The sequence below is a fragment of the Geotrypetes seraphini genome, chromosome 2 (genome assembly GCF_902459505.1).
Source record: "Geotrypetes seraphini chromosome 2, aGeoSer1.1, whole genome shotgun sequence".
NCBI lineage: Eukaryota > Metazoa > Chordata > Amphibia > Gymnophiona > Dermophiidae > Geotrypetes > Geotrypetes seraphini.
This window is the reverse complement of record NC_047085.1, coordinates 74,271,514-74,285,258: the sequence shown is the minus strand read 5'-3', so window position 1 is coordinate 74,285,258 and position 13,745 is coordinate 74,271,514. Positions and strand designations below refer to the sequence as shown.

General features: G+C 47.2%; 1 protein-coding gene across 5 annotated transcripts in view; it reads right to left on the bottom strand.

The window, feature by feature from the left end:
- The window catches only part of VIRMA (vir like m6A methyltransferase associated), a 354,442-nt gene that overhangs the window by 313,322 nt on the left and 27,375 nt on the right, over positions 1 to 13,745 (bottom strand). For all 5 annotated transcript variants that reach the window (XM_033933183.1, XM_033933184.1, XM_033933185.1 and 2 more), the window contains exons 4-5: positions 9,364 to 9,412; positions 485 to 659 (exon numbers count right to left, since the gene is read on the bottom strand). In XM_033933183.1, the coding sequence (XP_033789074.1) occupies positions 485 to 659; positions 9,364 to 9,412 (224 nt within the window). The remainder of the gene's footprint in view (positions 1 to 484; positions 660 to 9,363; positions 9,413 to 13,745) is intronic.

Below are 13,745 nucleotides of genomic sequence, written 5' to 3'. Positions count from 1 at the left end.
ACTAGGTTGCATGTGACATATTTTCTTTGGTTTGTTTTAAATCAGAATGGTCAAACTAGCCACAGTAGCAAAGAGGGTCTATTAATAAGGAAAAAAATCTCCTTGATAGCTTTGAAAGAAGGCACCAAACTTCCTAGCCCAGTAGTTAGAGCGACAGCCTCAGTACCCTGAGGTTGTGGGTTTAAGCCCTACACTGCTTCTTGTGCCCCTTGGCAAGTCATGCAATCCTCTATTGCCCCAGGTATGTTAGACAGATTGTGAGCCCACCAGGACAGAGAGGGAGAAATGAAGGTGTACCTGAATGTAAACTGCTTAGACAATTAATAGGTGGTATATAAATAAACAACAAAACAAGGCTCATGGCATCAAACTTCCAGGACTGGTTACAAATTAACTGGAAATAGAAAGGATAAACTAACAGTGTATCTACAGTATATTTTAAAGGGATAATATTCCATTTAAGAGTCAAATGTGATGTACTCACCATGTTTCTGGCTTCTCTTCAAACCAGCTTGCTGCTGGGGTGGAGGTGGGGGTGGGGGTGGGGGTGGCGGTGGGGGAGAGTCTCTTTCTTGACTAACCATACGGTCCACTGACCCATAGATAGCCAGTGTCAGAGAACTGTACCAGCCTTTCAGAACTAGCCCATCTGTATTCACCTGCATTTTCCGGAAGAAAAATACAGTCTGAGTATAATATAAAACACACCTTATCAACAAAGTGTTTTTCATTATCTTTACATATGTGTGATGAATAAGCATAAAAATAAAAAATAAAATAAAATAATATTTAATATAGTAATTTTGGTGAGTAACAGGAGCTTGAAGTGTATGTAAAAGTAGAAAGGGTATCAATGCAGAAAAAAATGCACGTGTTGATATTCAAAAGGGTTTAACCAGGAAGGAGAGTCTCTAACAGGGAAATCAGCCCTAAAACTATTACCCTGGGAGTCTGATCAGGATCCCACTCCACAGGGAAGGGTAGATTGGACACCACTGCCCTGCAGGACAATCCTGCTGTTCCAATCCACATATCTGTACATAGTTGAAAACAGAACCCTAGAGATGAGTGGAATGCAGCATCAGTTCCATCTCCATCTACTTCTGGGGAACAAAACCCATTGTCTGAACTAGCCTAGCATGGATGATAAAGAGAGCACAAATAATTTAACTGTCAATTTGAAAATGCACACACGAAAATTGCCTTTTTTTTCCCATTCTCAAATGTACTTCATTCCTGAGGAAATACTAATGATCAGAGTGAGCCTCTCTACACTCTTACCAATTTAGGTAAAACAGCTTTGCTGCACCGATAGTCATGCAAGCATCAGAGATACAAGTTAAGAATGGCAGCAGCATATATAACTGAAGTATGGATATAACGAAAGAAAACATTAATAAGTGGGAACAAGAAAGCACAGTTACTTACCGTAACAGGTGTTATCCAGGGACAGCAGGCAGATATTCTTAACGCATGGGTGACGTCACCGACGGAGCCCCGGTACGGACCTTTTTAACTAGAAAGTTCTAGTTGGCCGCACCGCGCATGCGCGAGTGCCTTCCCGCCCGACGGAGGAGTGCGTGGTCCCCAGTTAAGATAAGCCAGCTAAGAAGCCAACCCGGGGAAGAGGGTGGGACGTAAGAATATCTGCCTGCTGTCCCTGGATAACACCTGTTACGGTAAGTAACTGTGCTTTATCCCAGGACAAGCAGGCAGCATATTCTTAACGCATGGGTGACCTCCAAGCTAACAGAGAGGGAGGAGGGATGGTTGGTCATTAGGAAAATAAATTTTGTAACACAGATTGGCCGAAGTGTCCATCCCGTCTGGAGAAGGCATCCAGACAGTAGTGAGTAGTGAACGTGTGAACTGAGGACCAAGTGGCAGCCTTGCAGATTTCCTCGATGGGCGTGGAACGGAGGAAAGCCACAGAAGCAGCCATAGCTCTGACCCTGTGGGCCGTGACAGCACCTTCCAGTGAGAGACCAGCCCGAGCATAACAGAACGCAATGCAGGCAGCAAGCCAGTTGGAAAGCGTCCGTTTAGAGACAGGACGACCTAGACGGTTAGGATCGAAGGTCAAAAAGAGCTGAGGAGACGAGCGGTGAGCCCTGGTACGGTCAAGGTAGTATGCAAGGGCACGCTTACAATCCAGCGTGTGCAACGCCTGTTCCCCAGGATGAGAATGGGATTTAGGGAAAAAGACCGGCAACACAATGGACTGGTTGAGGTGAAAAGCCGAGACCACCTTGGGGAGGAATTTAGGGTGGGTATGCAGAACCACCTTGTCATGGTGAAAAACAGTGAACGGTGGATCGGCGACCAGTGCATGCAGCTCACTAACCCTCCTGGCAGAGGTGATGGCAATGAGGAAAAGCACCTTCCAAGTTAGAAGTTTGAGCGAAGTCGTGGCAAGAGGCTCAAAAGGAGGTTTCATGAAGGCTGATAAAACCACATTTAGGTCCCAGACGACAGGAGGAGGCTTCAGAGGTGGTTTGACATGGAAGAGGCCTCTCATGAACCGGGAAACCAGGGGATGAGCCGTGAGAGGTTTTCCGAGGATAGGCTCATGAAACGCAGTGATGGCACTGAGGTGGACTCTGATTGAGGTAGACTTGAGGCCAGCATCGGACAGAGAGAGCAAATAGTCCAGTACAGTTTCCACCGCCAATGAGGTGGGATCGTGGTGATGCAGGAGACACCAAGAGGAAAACCAGGTCCACTTCTGATGGTAACATTGAAGAGTGGCCGGTTTCCTGGAGGCATCCAAAATGCGACGGACAGGCTGAGACAGATTCTCTGGAGAGGTCAGCCCGAGAGAAACCAGGCTATCAGGTGGAGCGAAGACAGATTGGGATGTAATAGAGACTGATGCTGCTGTGTAAGTAGAGTAGGAAACACAGGAAGAGGAATGGGCTCCCTGGAGCTGAGCTGAAGCAGAAGGGAGAACCAGTGTTGCGAGGCCACCGAGGGGCGATGAGAATCATGGTGGCCTTGTCCCTGCGGAATTTGTATAGCGTCCGCAACATCAGAGGGAGTGGAGGAAAGGCATAGAGGAACCGATCCGTCCAGTCGAGCAGGAATGCATCCGGGGCCAGACGGTGAGGAGAGAAGAGTCTGGAACAGAACTGGGGCAGCTGATGGTTGTGAGGAGCTGCAAAGAGGTCCACCTGTGGAGTGCCCCAGCGAGCAAAGATGGAGCGGAGTGTTGGAGGGTCCAGAGTCCACTCGTGAGGTTGAAGGATGCGGCTGAGATTGTCGGCCAGGGAGTTCTGTTTGCCCTGGATGTAGACAGCCTTGAGGAAGAGACTGTGGTCCGTGGCCCAGGTCCAGATGCGGAGAGCCTCCTGACAGAGGAGGCGAGATCCGGTGCCGCTTTGCTTATTTATGTAGTACATGGCGACTTGATTGTCTGTGCACAGGAGAGGGCAGAGAAGGTGCTGGAAGGCCTTGAGAGCATAGAACATGGCTCTGAGTTCCAGGAAATTGATGTGATGTTGACGCTCCTGAGGGGTCCAGAGTCCCTGGGTGCGTAGATCTCCTAGGTGAGCTCCCCACGCATAGGGGGAGGCATCCGTGGTTATGATCATGGAGTGAGGGGGTAGATGAAGGAGTAGACCCCTGGAAAGATTGGAGGAGTTCAACCACCATTGAAGAGATTGAAGAGACGATGTCACAGAGATGGGATGAGAAAGAGGATCCGTGGTCTGTGACCATTGGTTGGCTAGAGTCCACTGAGGTGTCCTGAGGTGGAGTCGCGCCAGAGGAAGTACATGGACCGTCGAGGCCATGTGGCCCAAGAGGACCATCATCTGTCGAGCTGGGATGGTGTGATGAAGGAGCACCTGACGACAGAGGTGGAGTAGGGTCCGGTGTCGGTCGGAGGGGAGAAACGCCCTCATCAGAGTGGTGTCGAGAACTGCTCCGATGAACTGAAGTCGCTGTGTGGGAAGCAGATGCGACTTGGGGTAGTTGATCTCGAACCCCAAGAGATGGAGGAAAGAGATGGTGTGATGAGTGGCTTGCAGCACAAGTGGAGACGTAGTTGCTTTCACCAACCAATCGTCCAAGTAGGGGAACACCTGGAGGTTGTGAGACCTGAGGAAGGCCGCTACCACAATAAGGCACTTGGTGAACACCCTGGGCGATGATGCGAGGCCAAAAGGTAGTACCTTGTACTGATAGTGGCGGTGCTGAATCTGAAAGCGAAGGTAGCGACGTGAATTCAGATTGATGGGGATGTGAGTGTAGGCCTCTTTGAGGTCCAGGGAACATAGCCAGTCGTGATGAGAGAGAAGAGGGTAAAGCGTGGCCAGGGAGAGCATTCTGAACTTCTCTTTGACCAGACACTTGTTGAGGTCCCAGAGATCGAGGATGGGGCGGAGGTCTCCTGTCTTCTTGGGAACCAGGAAGTAGCGGGAGTAGAATCCCTGACCCCTTTGGTCCGGAGGCACCTCTTCGATGGCATTGAGAAGAAGGAGGGATTGGACCTCCCTCAGGAGGAGGGGGGTTTGGGAGGAGTGAGAAGCAGACTCTACGGGAGGATTGTCTGGTGGAAGAGTCTGGAAGTTGAGAGAGTAGCCGTGGCGAATGATGTTGAGGACCCATTGGTCTGATGTGATGACCTCCCAACGGCTGAGGAAATGCTGGAGGCGACCTCCGATAGGCTGAGGAAGAGGTAATGATGTTGGGAGACTGGCTATGCCCTGGAGAAAAGAGTCAAAAGGGCTGAGATGGTTTTGACGGAGGTAGAGGCTTGGCAGGTTGGTGAGACTGAGAGCGAGCCTGGGTTTGATGTTGTTGCCGAGGTCGGCGTGGCTGCTGTTGAGGCGGGTTGAGAGGTCTGGCCGAGAACCTGCGTTGGTAAGAAGACTGTTGCCTGTAGGGGCGAGCAGGTGGAGTCTTCTTTTTAGGTTTGATCAGAGTGTCCCACCTGGTCTCGTGTGCCGAGAGCTTCTGGGTGGTCGAGTCCAGGGATTCTCCGAAGAGTTCATCACCCAGACAAGGTGCGTTAGCCAGGCGGTCCTGGTGGTTAATGTCTAGGTCAGAGACTCTCAGCCATGCCAAACGGCGCATGGCCACCGCCATGGCGGATGCGCGAGAGGTCAGCTCAAATGAGTCGTAGATGGAGCGAACCATGAATTTCCTGAGTTGGAGGAGGCTAGAAATATGTTGCTGGAAAAGAGGGACCTTACGTTCAGGAAGATATTTCTGTAAGGAGGAGAGCTGTTGCACCAGATGCTTCATGTAGAAGGAGAAGTGGAAGGTGTAGTTGTTGGCTCTATTGGCTAACATGGCATTTTGGAAAAGGCGCTTACCAAATTTATCCATGGTTTTTCCCTCTCTGCCAGGAGGGGTGGAGGCATATACACTGGAACCCTGAGATTTTTTCAAGGTAGATTCCACCAGGAGGGACTCGTGGGGCAATTGAGGTTTATCAAACCCTGGGATTGGGATAACCCGGTATAAGCTATCCAATTTACGAGGGGCTCCAGGAACCGTGAGGGGAGCTTCCCAGTTTTTATAGAAAGTTTCCCGTAAGATGTCGTGGACGGGCAACTTCAGAAATTCTTTGGGAGGTTGCTCAAAGTCTAGGGCATCGAGGAAAGCCTGAGACTTTTTAGAGTCGGACTCCAAGGGAATGGAAAGAGCTGCTGACATCTCCCTAAGGAATTTGGAGAAAGAGGATTGCTCTGGTTTGGAGACGGTGTCGGTCATGGAGGGTTCTTCATCGGTTGATGAAGCGTCCTCCTCGGTACCGTGAGGGGAGTCTTCCCACAAATCTGGGTCCCTAACGTCGGGGTGCGTACGTTTGGACATCGGTGTGGAGGGCTCGGCATGGCGGGTCTTTGAAAGAGATTTGCCTGAGCGCACCGAGGCGGTACCGGGTGAAGAAGACCGATGTCATTCCTGGGACCGGACAGGGTCGGCAGCATCACGGGTACGTACTGTAGGTGTTTCTGCCAAGAGCACCGGCATGGAAGTATTAATCGGTACCGAGGGGGTCGACACCGATGGGACAGTGTGAGGCTCGGACCGGTCCTGTACCGGAAGGTGCGGTGCCAGCAACGCCGGCAACAGTTGTTGGAGCTGTTGTTGCAGCTGCTCCTGTAACTGTGTTTGGAGTATGGCCGCGATGCGGTCGTCCAGGGGAGGCACCGGTACCGCTTTTTTCTTCTTCGGTACCATAGGTGCCGCTCTACGCTCCGGCGATGAGGAGGCCGATGATGAGGCACTCACCGAGATCGGAGCGGAGCGTTTGCGGGACCGGTGCGGCGCCGGGAGGGCCGGTGTCGCAACCGTGGCAGGAGGGCGCTCAAGGGAAGTGGGAGGCTTCTTAGCTGGCTTACCTGGGCCCAACAACCCCGAGGAAGGGTCCGGTGGTGTCGATGTCGTCGGTGCCGACTTTTGTGGTGCCGTCGACATCGCAGCCGGTTCCATGGCAGATCCGGTACCAAACAAAATATTTTGCTGGATCTGCCGATTTTTCAAAGTACGCTTTTTAAGCGTAGCACAGCGGATGCAGGTGTCAGCCCGATGCTCTGGACCCAAGCACTGGAGGCACCAATTGTGTGGGTCGGTGAGGGAGATCGGGCGTGCACACCGCTGGCACTTCTTAAAACCTGGTTGAGGGGGCATGAAGGGAAACATGGCCTCTGCAAAATTGAATCCGGAGGCCTGTATGGTGGCAACAGGCCCCGCCGGGGCCGGCCTGAAAAAATAAAGAAAACTCGACGAGTTTTTTTTTTAAACAAAAATAAAGGGAATCCGATAAGAAAAAAGGAAAAAAGAGAGAAAATACGCGAGCGGAAGGCAAAAATTAGTTTTTCAACGGCCGTTGAAACACATGCGTCTTCTTCGCTCCGCGGAAACGAAGAAACTGGGGACCACGCACTCCTCCTTCGGGCGGGAAGGCACTCGCGCATGCGCGGTGCGGCCAACTAGAACTTTCTAGTTAAAAAGGTCCGTACCGGGGCTCCGTCGGTGACGTCACCCATGCGTTAAGAATATGCTGCTTGCTTGTCCTGGGATAAATGAAAACCAAAATAGTTAATCATCAAGGAAATTAACACACAGTGGTGATACAGGCAATCTATCAAGATTTTGAGCCTGTGTCACTATTTTGGTTTTAGTGAGTGAATTGTGTTAGGTATTTTAGACATGTTGATCTTTTTTATACAGCAAAACAAAAAAGAACCAACAAAATCTGCAGTTAAAAAACATACAAGGCAAACAAAAACAATACTGCAGGAAAATGTACAGGGTACAGGAATTTATTAAGATGACAAAAACAAAAATCTTAAAAACAAGTTCATAAACTATGTAAAAAATATCCAAAACAGCTGGTCCTAATATTCATGTGGACCAGACCCAACACGGTCCATGTTTCGAGGAAACACTCCTTCTTCAGGGGTCCCTAGTGTTGGTACACTGAATCAGAAAACCAGAATGGATAAAGTAAACAAAATTCTGTCTTTGTCATCAGCTAGATCACAAAGAACATCATCGAGGTCTAGGATTCCTCCATCCCCCATGCTCCAACCAATGCATTTGTACCCAATAATCAGGATCCTCCAATTACATAAGCGCGCTATCAAAATGTTTTGATAGCGCGTGGGGATGGAGGAATCCTAGACTTCGATGATGTTCTTTGTGATGTAGCTGATGACAAGGACAGAATTTTGTTTATTTTATCCATTCTGGTTTTCTGATTCTGTGTACCAACATTAGGGACCCCTGAGGAAGGAGTGTTTCCTCGAAACACGGACCGTGTTAGGTCTGGTCCACCTGAATATTAGGACCAGCTGTTTTGGATATTTTTTACATAGTTTATGCACTTGTTTTTAAGATTTTTGTTTTTGTCATCTTAATAAATTCCTGTAGCTTGTACATTTTCCTGTAGTATTGTTTTTGTTGATCTTTTTTATACATACAATGAACTTTACTGGAATTATAAAACCTATTATATAAGATAATACTTAAAGATATTTTGATAGGTTGCATATACATCATTTTTCTGTACATAAAAGATTACTCACATTTCATTTAAGTGCAAACAGTTTTATTGACAAAACATATCATACAGAGAAAAAACATTAAAATGCAGAATACATACAAAGGACAATGGCAAAACGAAGAAGGACCTGTACTCACATTTCACTTTTAAAAAAAACTAAAATTGAATGAAAGCTTAGGTTCTTACCTGGATAATCTTCTGTTAATACACATAGGAGTCTATACATTAGGTAATTATCAATGGCATTCTTTTTCTACTTATTTTATTGTAAACCGCCTTGAATTGTGCTGCAACTAAATTTTAAGAAACGATACATGACTTGTCCACATTAAATTTCATCTGCCACTTGGATGCCCAGTCTTCCAATTTCCTGCGGTCTGCCCGCAATTTTTCACAATCTGCATGCATTTTAACAACTTTGAATAGTTTAGTGTCATCTGCAAATTTAATCACCTCACTCAGCATTCCAATTTCCAGATCATTTATAAATAAGTTAAATAGCATCGGTCCCAGTACAGACCCCTGCAGCACTCAACTGTTTACTGATACTGGGCTAGATGTTCTTATGTTCTTACCCATTAACTACAGTTCTTTTCGCTGGAGACTCTTCTACTCTTTGGTCAGCATGGCCTGGGAGACACTGCTAGTAATTTGGCCATGGCTTCTCTAGTCTTCAGCTATTAAATGTCTGGAGTAGAGCCTAAGCATTATCTGCATTCATCACTTCTCTGTGGGTTTAATTAGCACTTAGAGTTTTGTTTTGCCTTCCCATCACTACCTATTTAAACCATCAGTGCCATAAATGGATAAATCAAACCAACATTAAGGGCTCCTTTTACTAAGCTGCGCTAGCGGGGTTAACGCGCATGACTTTTCTTCACGCGCTAACCCCAACGCTGGCCAAAAACTACCACCTGCTCAAGAGGAGGCGGTAGCGGCTAGTGCATCCCGCGGTTTAGCACGCATTATTACACGCGTTAAACCGCTAGCATGCCTTTGTAAAAGGAGCCCTAAAAATGTTTTTATTTTATAAAGTGTGCTTAAAAGGGGAAAAGATTAAAAAAATCCCTAAATGAAGACAAAATAGAAACTGTAGAAAGAAGAGAAAACAATAATGGAAGTTGATATGGATGCTACCCTTCTATCGATGTGTCAGGGAACAGAGAAATGTGTTTTGAAACATTCAATAATAAAACCAAGGACTGAATAAGCCACAAATTACCATGCAGTGTGATAAGGAAGAGAAAATATCAATAGCAAGAATATTTTGTACTAGAATTAAGTCAATGAAAATTATGCCCAGCAATCACCATAAAAAGTGTGCCAAAAGCCATAGTTGTTCTTACCTTTGCACTGGGTCTAAAAATGATTGATTTGCTCTCATCATATTCAAGGCTGCAAAAGTGAAAAAACAAACATTTTTATGGTCAAAATGGTCTGAGTCAGGATGTGCTTTATTATTCATCTTAACAGCTTTTAGAAATCCAGCAAGCACAGACTAGATGGGCCATTTGGTCTTTATCTGCCGTCAAGTTTCTATGTTTCTATCAAGCTGCAACAATGGTAGTTCACTGCTGCCAAGGACTGTATACTCCCAACTATACTCTTACAAACATGATTATTATTATTGAAGGTTCAGACTTTCACAGGAACCTGGGGTACAATCTGTAATACTGTAGTTTAAACCAGTGGTTCTTAATCCTGTTCTGGCGGACCCCCAGTCAGTTGGTTTTTCAAGATATCTCTAATGAAAATGCATGACCACCAATACACAAAGACCAACAGGATTTATCAATTATCTTCAATAGCTCTGGTTAATTTTACAATAATTCAATACAAAAAGAGCTATACCCTTAAACCATTATATATTCTAAATATTTATAATTTATTAAATCATTTTTTATTGCACCATATATTTTAAAATTCAATTAAACAACATCATTCATTCACACAATAATAATACATATGAAGCCCTCCCAATCTACCCTATTTATCCCACAGGTTAAAAGTCCATTCACTATATGAAATACTGCAAGTCTTAAGAGCTTGTCATCACTGTGCCAACTTTCACTTTTCTTGTCTTTTCATTCCCTTGTTAACTCTTCACCATATTATATCCAACTTGATCAAAATGAACAGTTAAGCCCAACACAGTTCTGTGTTTCACCTTTCAGCGTCATCAGGGGCTTTAGATTACTGATGACTTCATTTCTTCACAATCTCTATAATATATAATACAGTGGTGCCTCGCATAAAGAACGCCTCGCACAGCGAACGCTGCACACAACGAACTTCATGTCATGATTCATACAACGAACTTCGTTTCACACAACGAAGTCGCCCGAGCTTCCACGATCGCTGCCGATGTATTGCATCCTTCCGCGCAGGCACTGCAGGCAGTCGTTAGTCACTGCGCTTAACTTAAGCACGTATCGCGGCAATCGTTCTTCATTACGAATTAAATCACGCACGCACGCACGTATCACGGCAGTCGTCCTTTTAAGATAAACTCAATATTTTTTATATATCATGGCTTCTAAAAAAAGCAGGAAGGTGATTTCTGTTGAAATGAAACGGGAAATAATTAGAAGGAGTGAATGTGGGGTAAAACAGTGTGACCTCGTCAAAGAGTTTGGCCTCAGCAAGACCACCATTTTCACCATTTTGACAAATTTATCTTTTTTTATGTCATCTTAGCATATTTTATGCTGCAGAACGAATCATTTTTTTTAACATGTATTGTTATGGGAAAACGCGTTTCACATAACGAACTTTTCGCATAACAAACTTGCTCCTGGAACGAATTAGGTTCGTTGTGTGAGGCACCACTGTATTATCATTCATTTGCTACTAAACCAAATAAACTTTACAATATAATCAAATGGTCAATTCTAAACACACATAAATAACACATTCATAGCTGATTATTCATAATACTTTGTATCTTGGCCACACACAAGTACGAGAGCTCAAACCCAGAACCTTTCCACAGCTCAAACAAAGATGAGACTGAGATTCTGTTTAGTATCCCATTAACTAATTCTTATTTAAACTTCATCTACACCTGCCGCTAATTATAGCAGGTGCCATTCAACTTCCTTGTTCAAACCACATGGCTCAACTGTTCCCCAGGAATGGATTAATTTCTGCTCTTTTCTTTATAGTACAGTGGAACCTCGGTTTGCGAGTAACCCGGTTTGCGAGTTTTTGCAAGACGAGCAAAACACTCAGCAAACTTTTGACTCGCAAACCAAGCACTGCCCCGATAAATGAGAACTTACAGCCCAGGAAGTGCCACTTCGGGGGATTCCTCTTCCGTCTTCCAGCCAGCCTTCCACGTCGGGTGCCTTCCGCAGGTTGGATGGCCTCTGTCTGGGCCTGCGTGGCTGGGAGCCGTCCCACCTGCGCATTGCGTGTGACGCGCACAGCATCAATCATCGGCGTTGTGCGTGTCGTGCGCAGTGTGCGGGTGGGGTGGCGCTCGGCTGTGTGGGCTCAGGTGGGGGTTCTCCAGCATGCAGGGGGCATCCGACGTGGAGAGCTGGCCGGCGGATGAAGGAGGCATCTCTCTGAAGTGGCACTGTGGGGTTCTCCGGCGGCTGGTGGACATTAGATGCATCCCCCCCGAAGCGGCACTGTGGGGTTCTTCTTCGGATGACGGACAGAGGAGGCGGACGGAGGAGGCGGCGCTGCAGCACCCGGCAGGTAGAGACCCCGGGTTCTGGAACAAATCTTCGGTGTTGCCACTATTTTCAATGGGGAACTTTACTTTGATAAACGAGCGTTTTGGATTACAAGCATGCTCCTGGAACGGATTATGCTCGTAATCCAAGGTACCACTGTATATCCGAGATGAAACAGACTGAAAAATGAAAATCTGTGCACAAGAACTAGACAATAGACCAGGTGGGGTCCTATACCGGTCCAGAGAAGCTAAAAGAAAGTAAATTAGCAGGTAAGAACCTAATTTCTCCTTCTTTAACACTCTCCAGATCAGTATAGGCAGTACAAGCGAGATGTACCAAAGCAGTCCCCATCATGGGTGGGACCCCCGAAGGACCGACACCAGAACACGCGCACTGAACACTACGTCCCGATGCGCCTGAATGTCCACACGGTAGTGTCTGACAAAGGAATGTAGAGAAGACCAGACTGCCGCCATACAAATAACCACAGGAACACCAGCGAAGACTCAGTCCAAGAAGCTGCCTGACCACTAGTAGAATGAGCCTTGAGAAATTCTGGAACAGACTTTTTCTGAAGAAGATAAGCGGAAGCAACAGTCTCCTTGATGCAGCGCACAATGGTAGCCTTGGAAGCGCCATCCCCCCTATGAGGTTTCGCTAGAAGGACAAAAAGATGATCCGATTTCCTGATCTCCTGGGTCCTCTGCAAGTAGGTGCGAAGGACCCGACCAACATCCAATTTGCGCAACTGTTTCTGCTCAGAAGAAACCTCCTGACTACCCAGGGCAGGGAGGACCACAGACTGATTGATATGAAAAGGAGAGACTACCTTTGGCAGAAAGGAAGGAACAGGCCTCAACACTACCCGCTCCCTAGAAAATTCAAGGAAGGGAGACCTACAAGAGAGAGCCTGCATCTCTGAAACATGTCTAGCAAAAGTAATAGCCACCAAGAAGACCTCCTTAAGAGTAAGGTCCTTCAAGGTGCAGACACTCAAAGACTCAAACTGGGGGCGCACAAGCCCGGATAGGACCAGATTCAAATCCCAAGAGGGAACAGACGGTCGCACGGGAGGCTTGAACAACTTGGCCGCCCGCAAGATGCAAACGACATCAGGAATGGCAGTCAGACGCTGACCCCTTAATAACCCATGAAAGGCTGAAAGGGCCACAAGTTGAACCCAAAGAGAAGACCAAGCCAGGCCCCTGTCCAGGCCATCCTGCAAGAACTCTAAGATGTTAGGCAGGGAAACGCGAAAAGCAACCACTCATCGCACAGTACACCACTCCTCAAATATATGCCAAACTCGCACATAAACCTGAGAAGTGGAAAGTCTGTGGGACCCCAAGAGAGTGGAGATCACTTTGTCTGAATACCCCTTCTTACCTAGGCAATTCCTTTCAAGAGCCAAGCCATAAGACAAAAGGGACTCGGATCGAACATGGGAATGGGGCCCCGAGTCAGAAAATTGTGCAAAATAGGAAGAGGATCCGACACCAGATGCCTCACCAGATCTGCGTACCACAGTTGCCTGGGCCAATTCGGAGCCACCAGAACCACAAGGCCCGGATGTCGAACTATGCGGAGAAGAACTCTGCCCACTAATGGCCACAGAGGGAACATATACAACAGCCCCTCCGTTGGTCATGGTTGAACCAGAGCATCCAGACCCTCGGCCTGACCATCTCTGCGACGACTGAAGAAGCGGGGAGTTTTGGTGTTGACTCCTCTGGCCATCAGGTCCATTAGGGGCTGATCTCAAGACTGCACTATCAACTGAAAGGCCACGTGACTTAGACACCATTCTACGGGATCTAACATGTGATGACTGAGGAAGTCCGTTTAAACATTCTCCACTCCGGCTATGCGGGAGGCCGAGATTTCCTGAAGATGCGACTCTGCCCAGAGCATGAGCAGAGCCGCCTCCTGCGCCACTTGAGCGCTCTTGATGCTCCCCCTCCTGACGATTGACATAGGCCACCGCCGTGACACTGTCTAACAAAACCTGAACCGATTTGCCCGTCAAGGAGTGGAAGGATAAC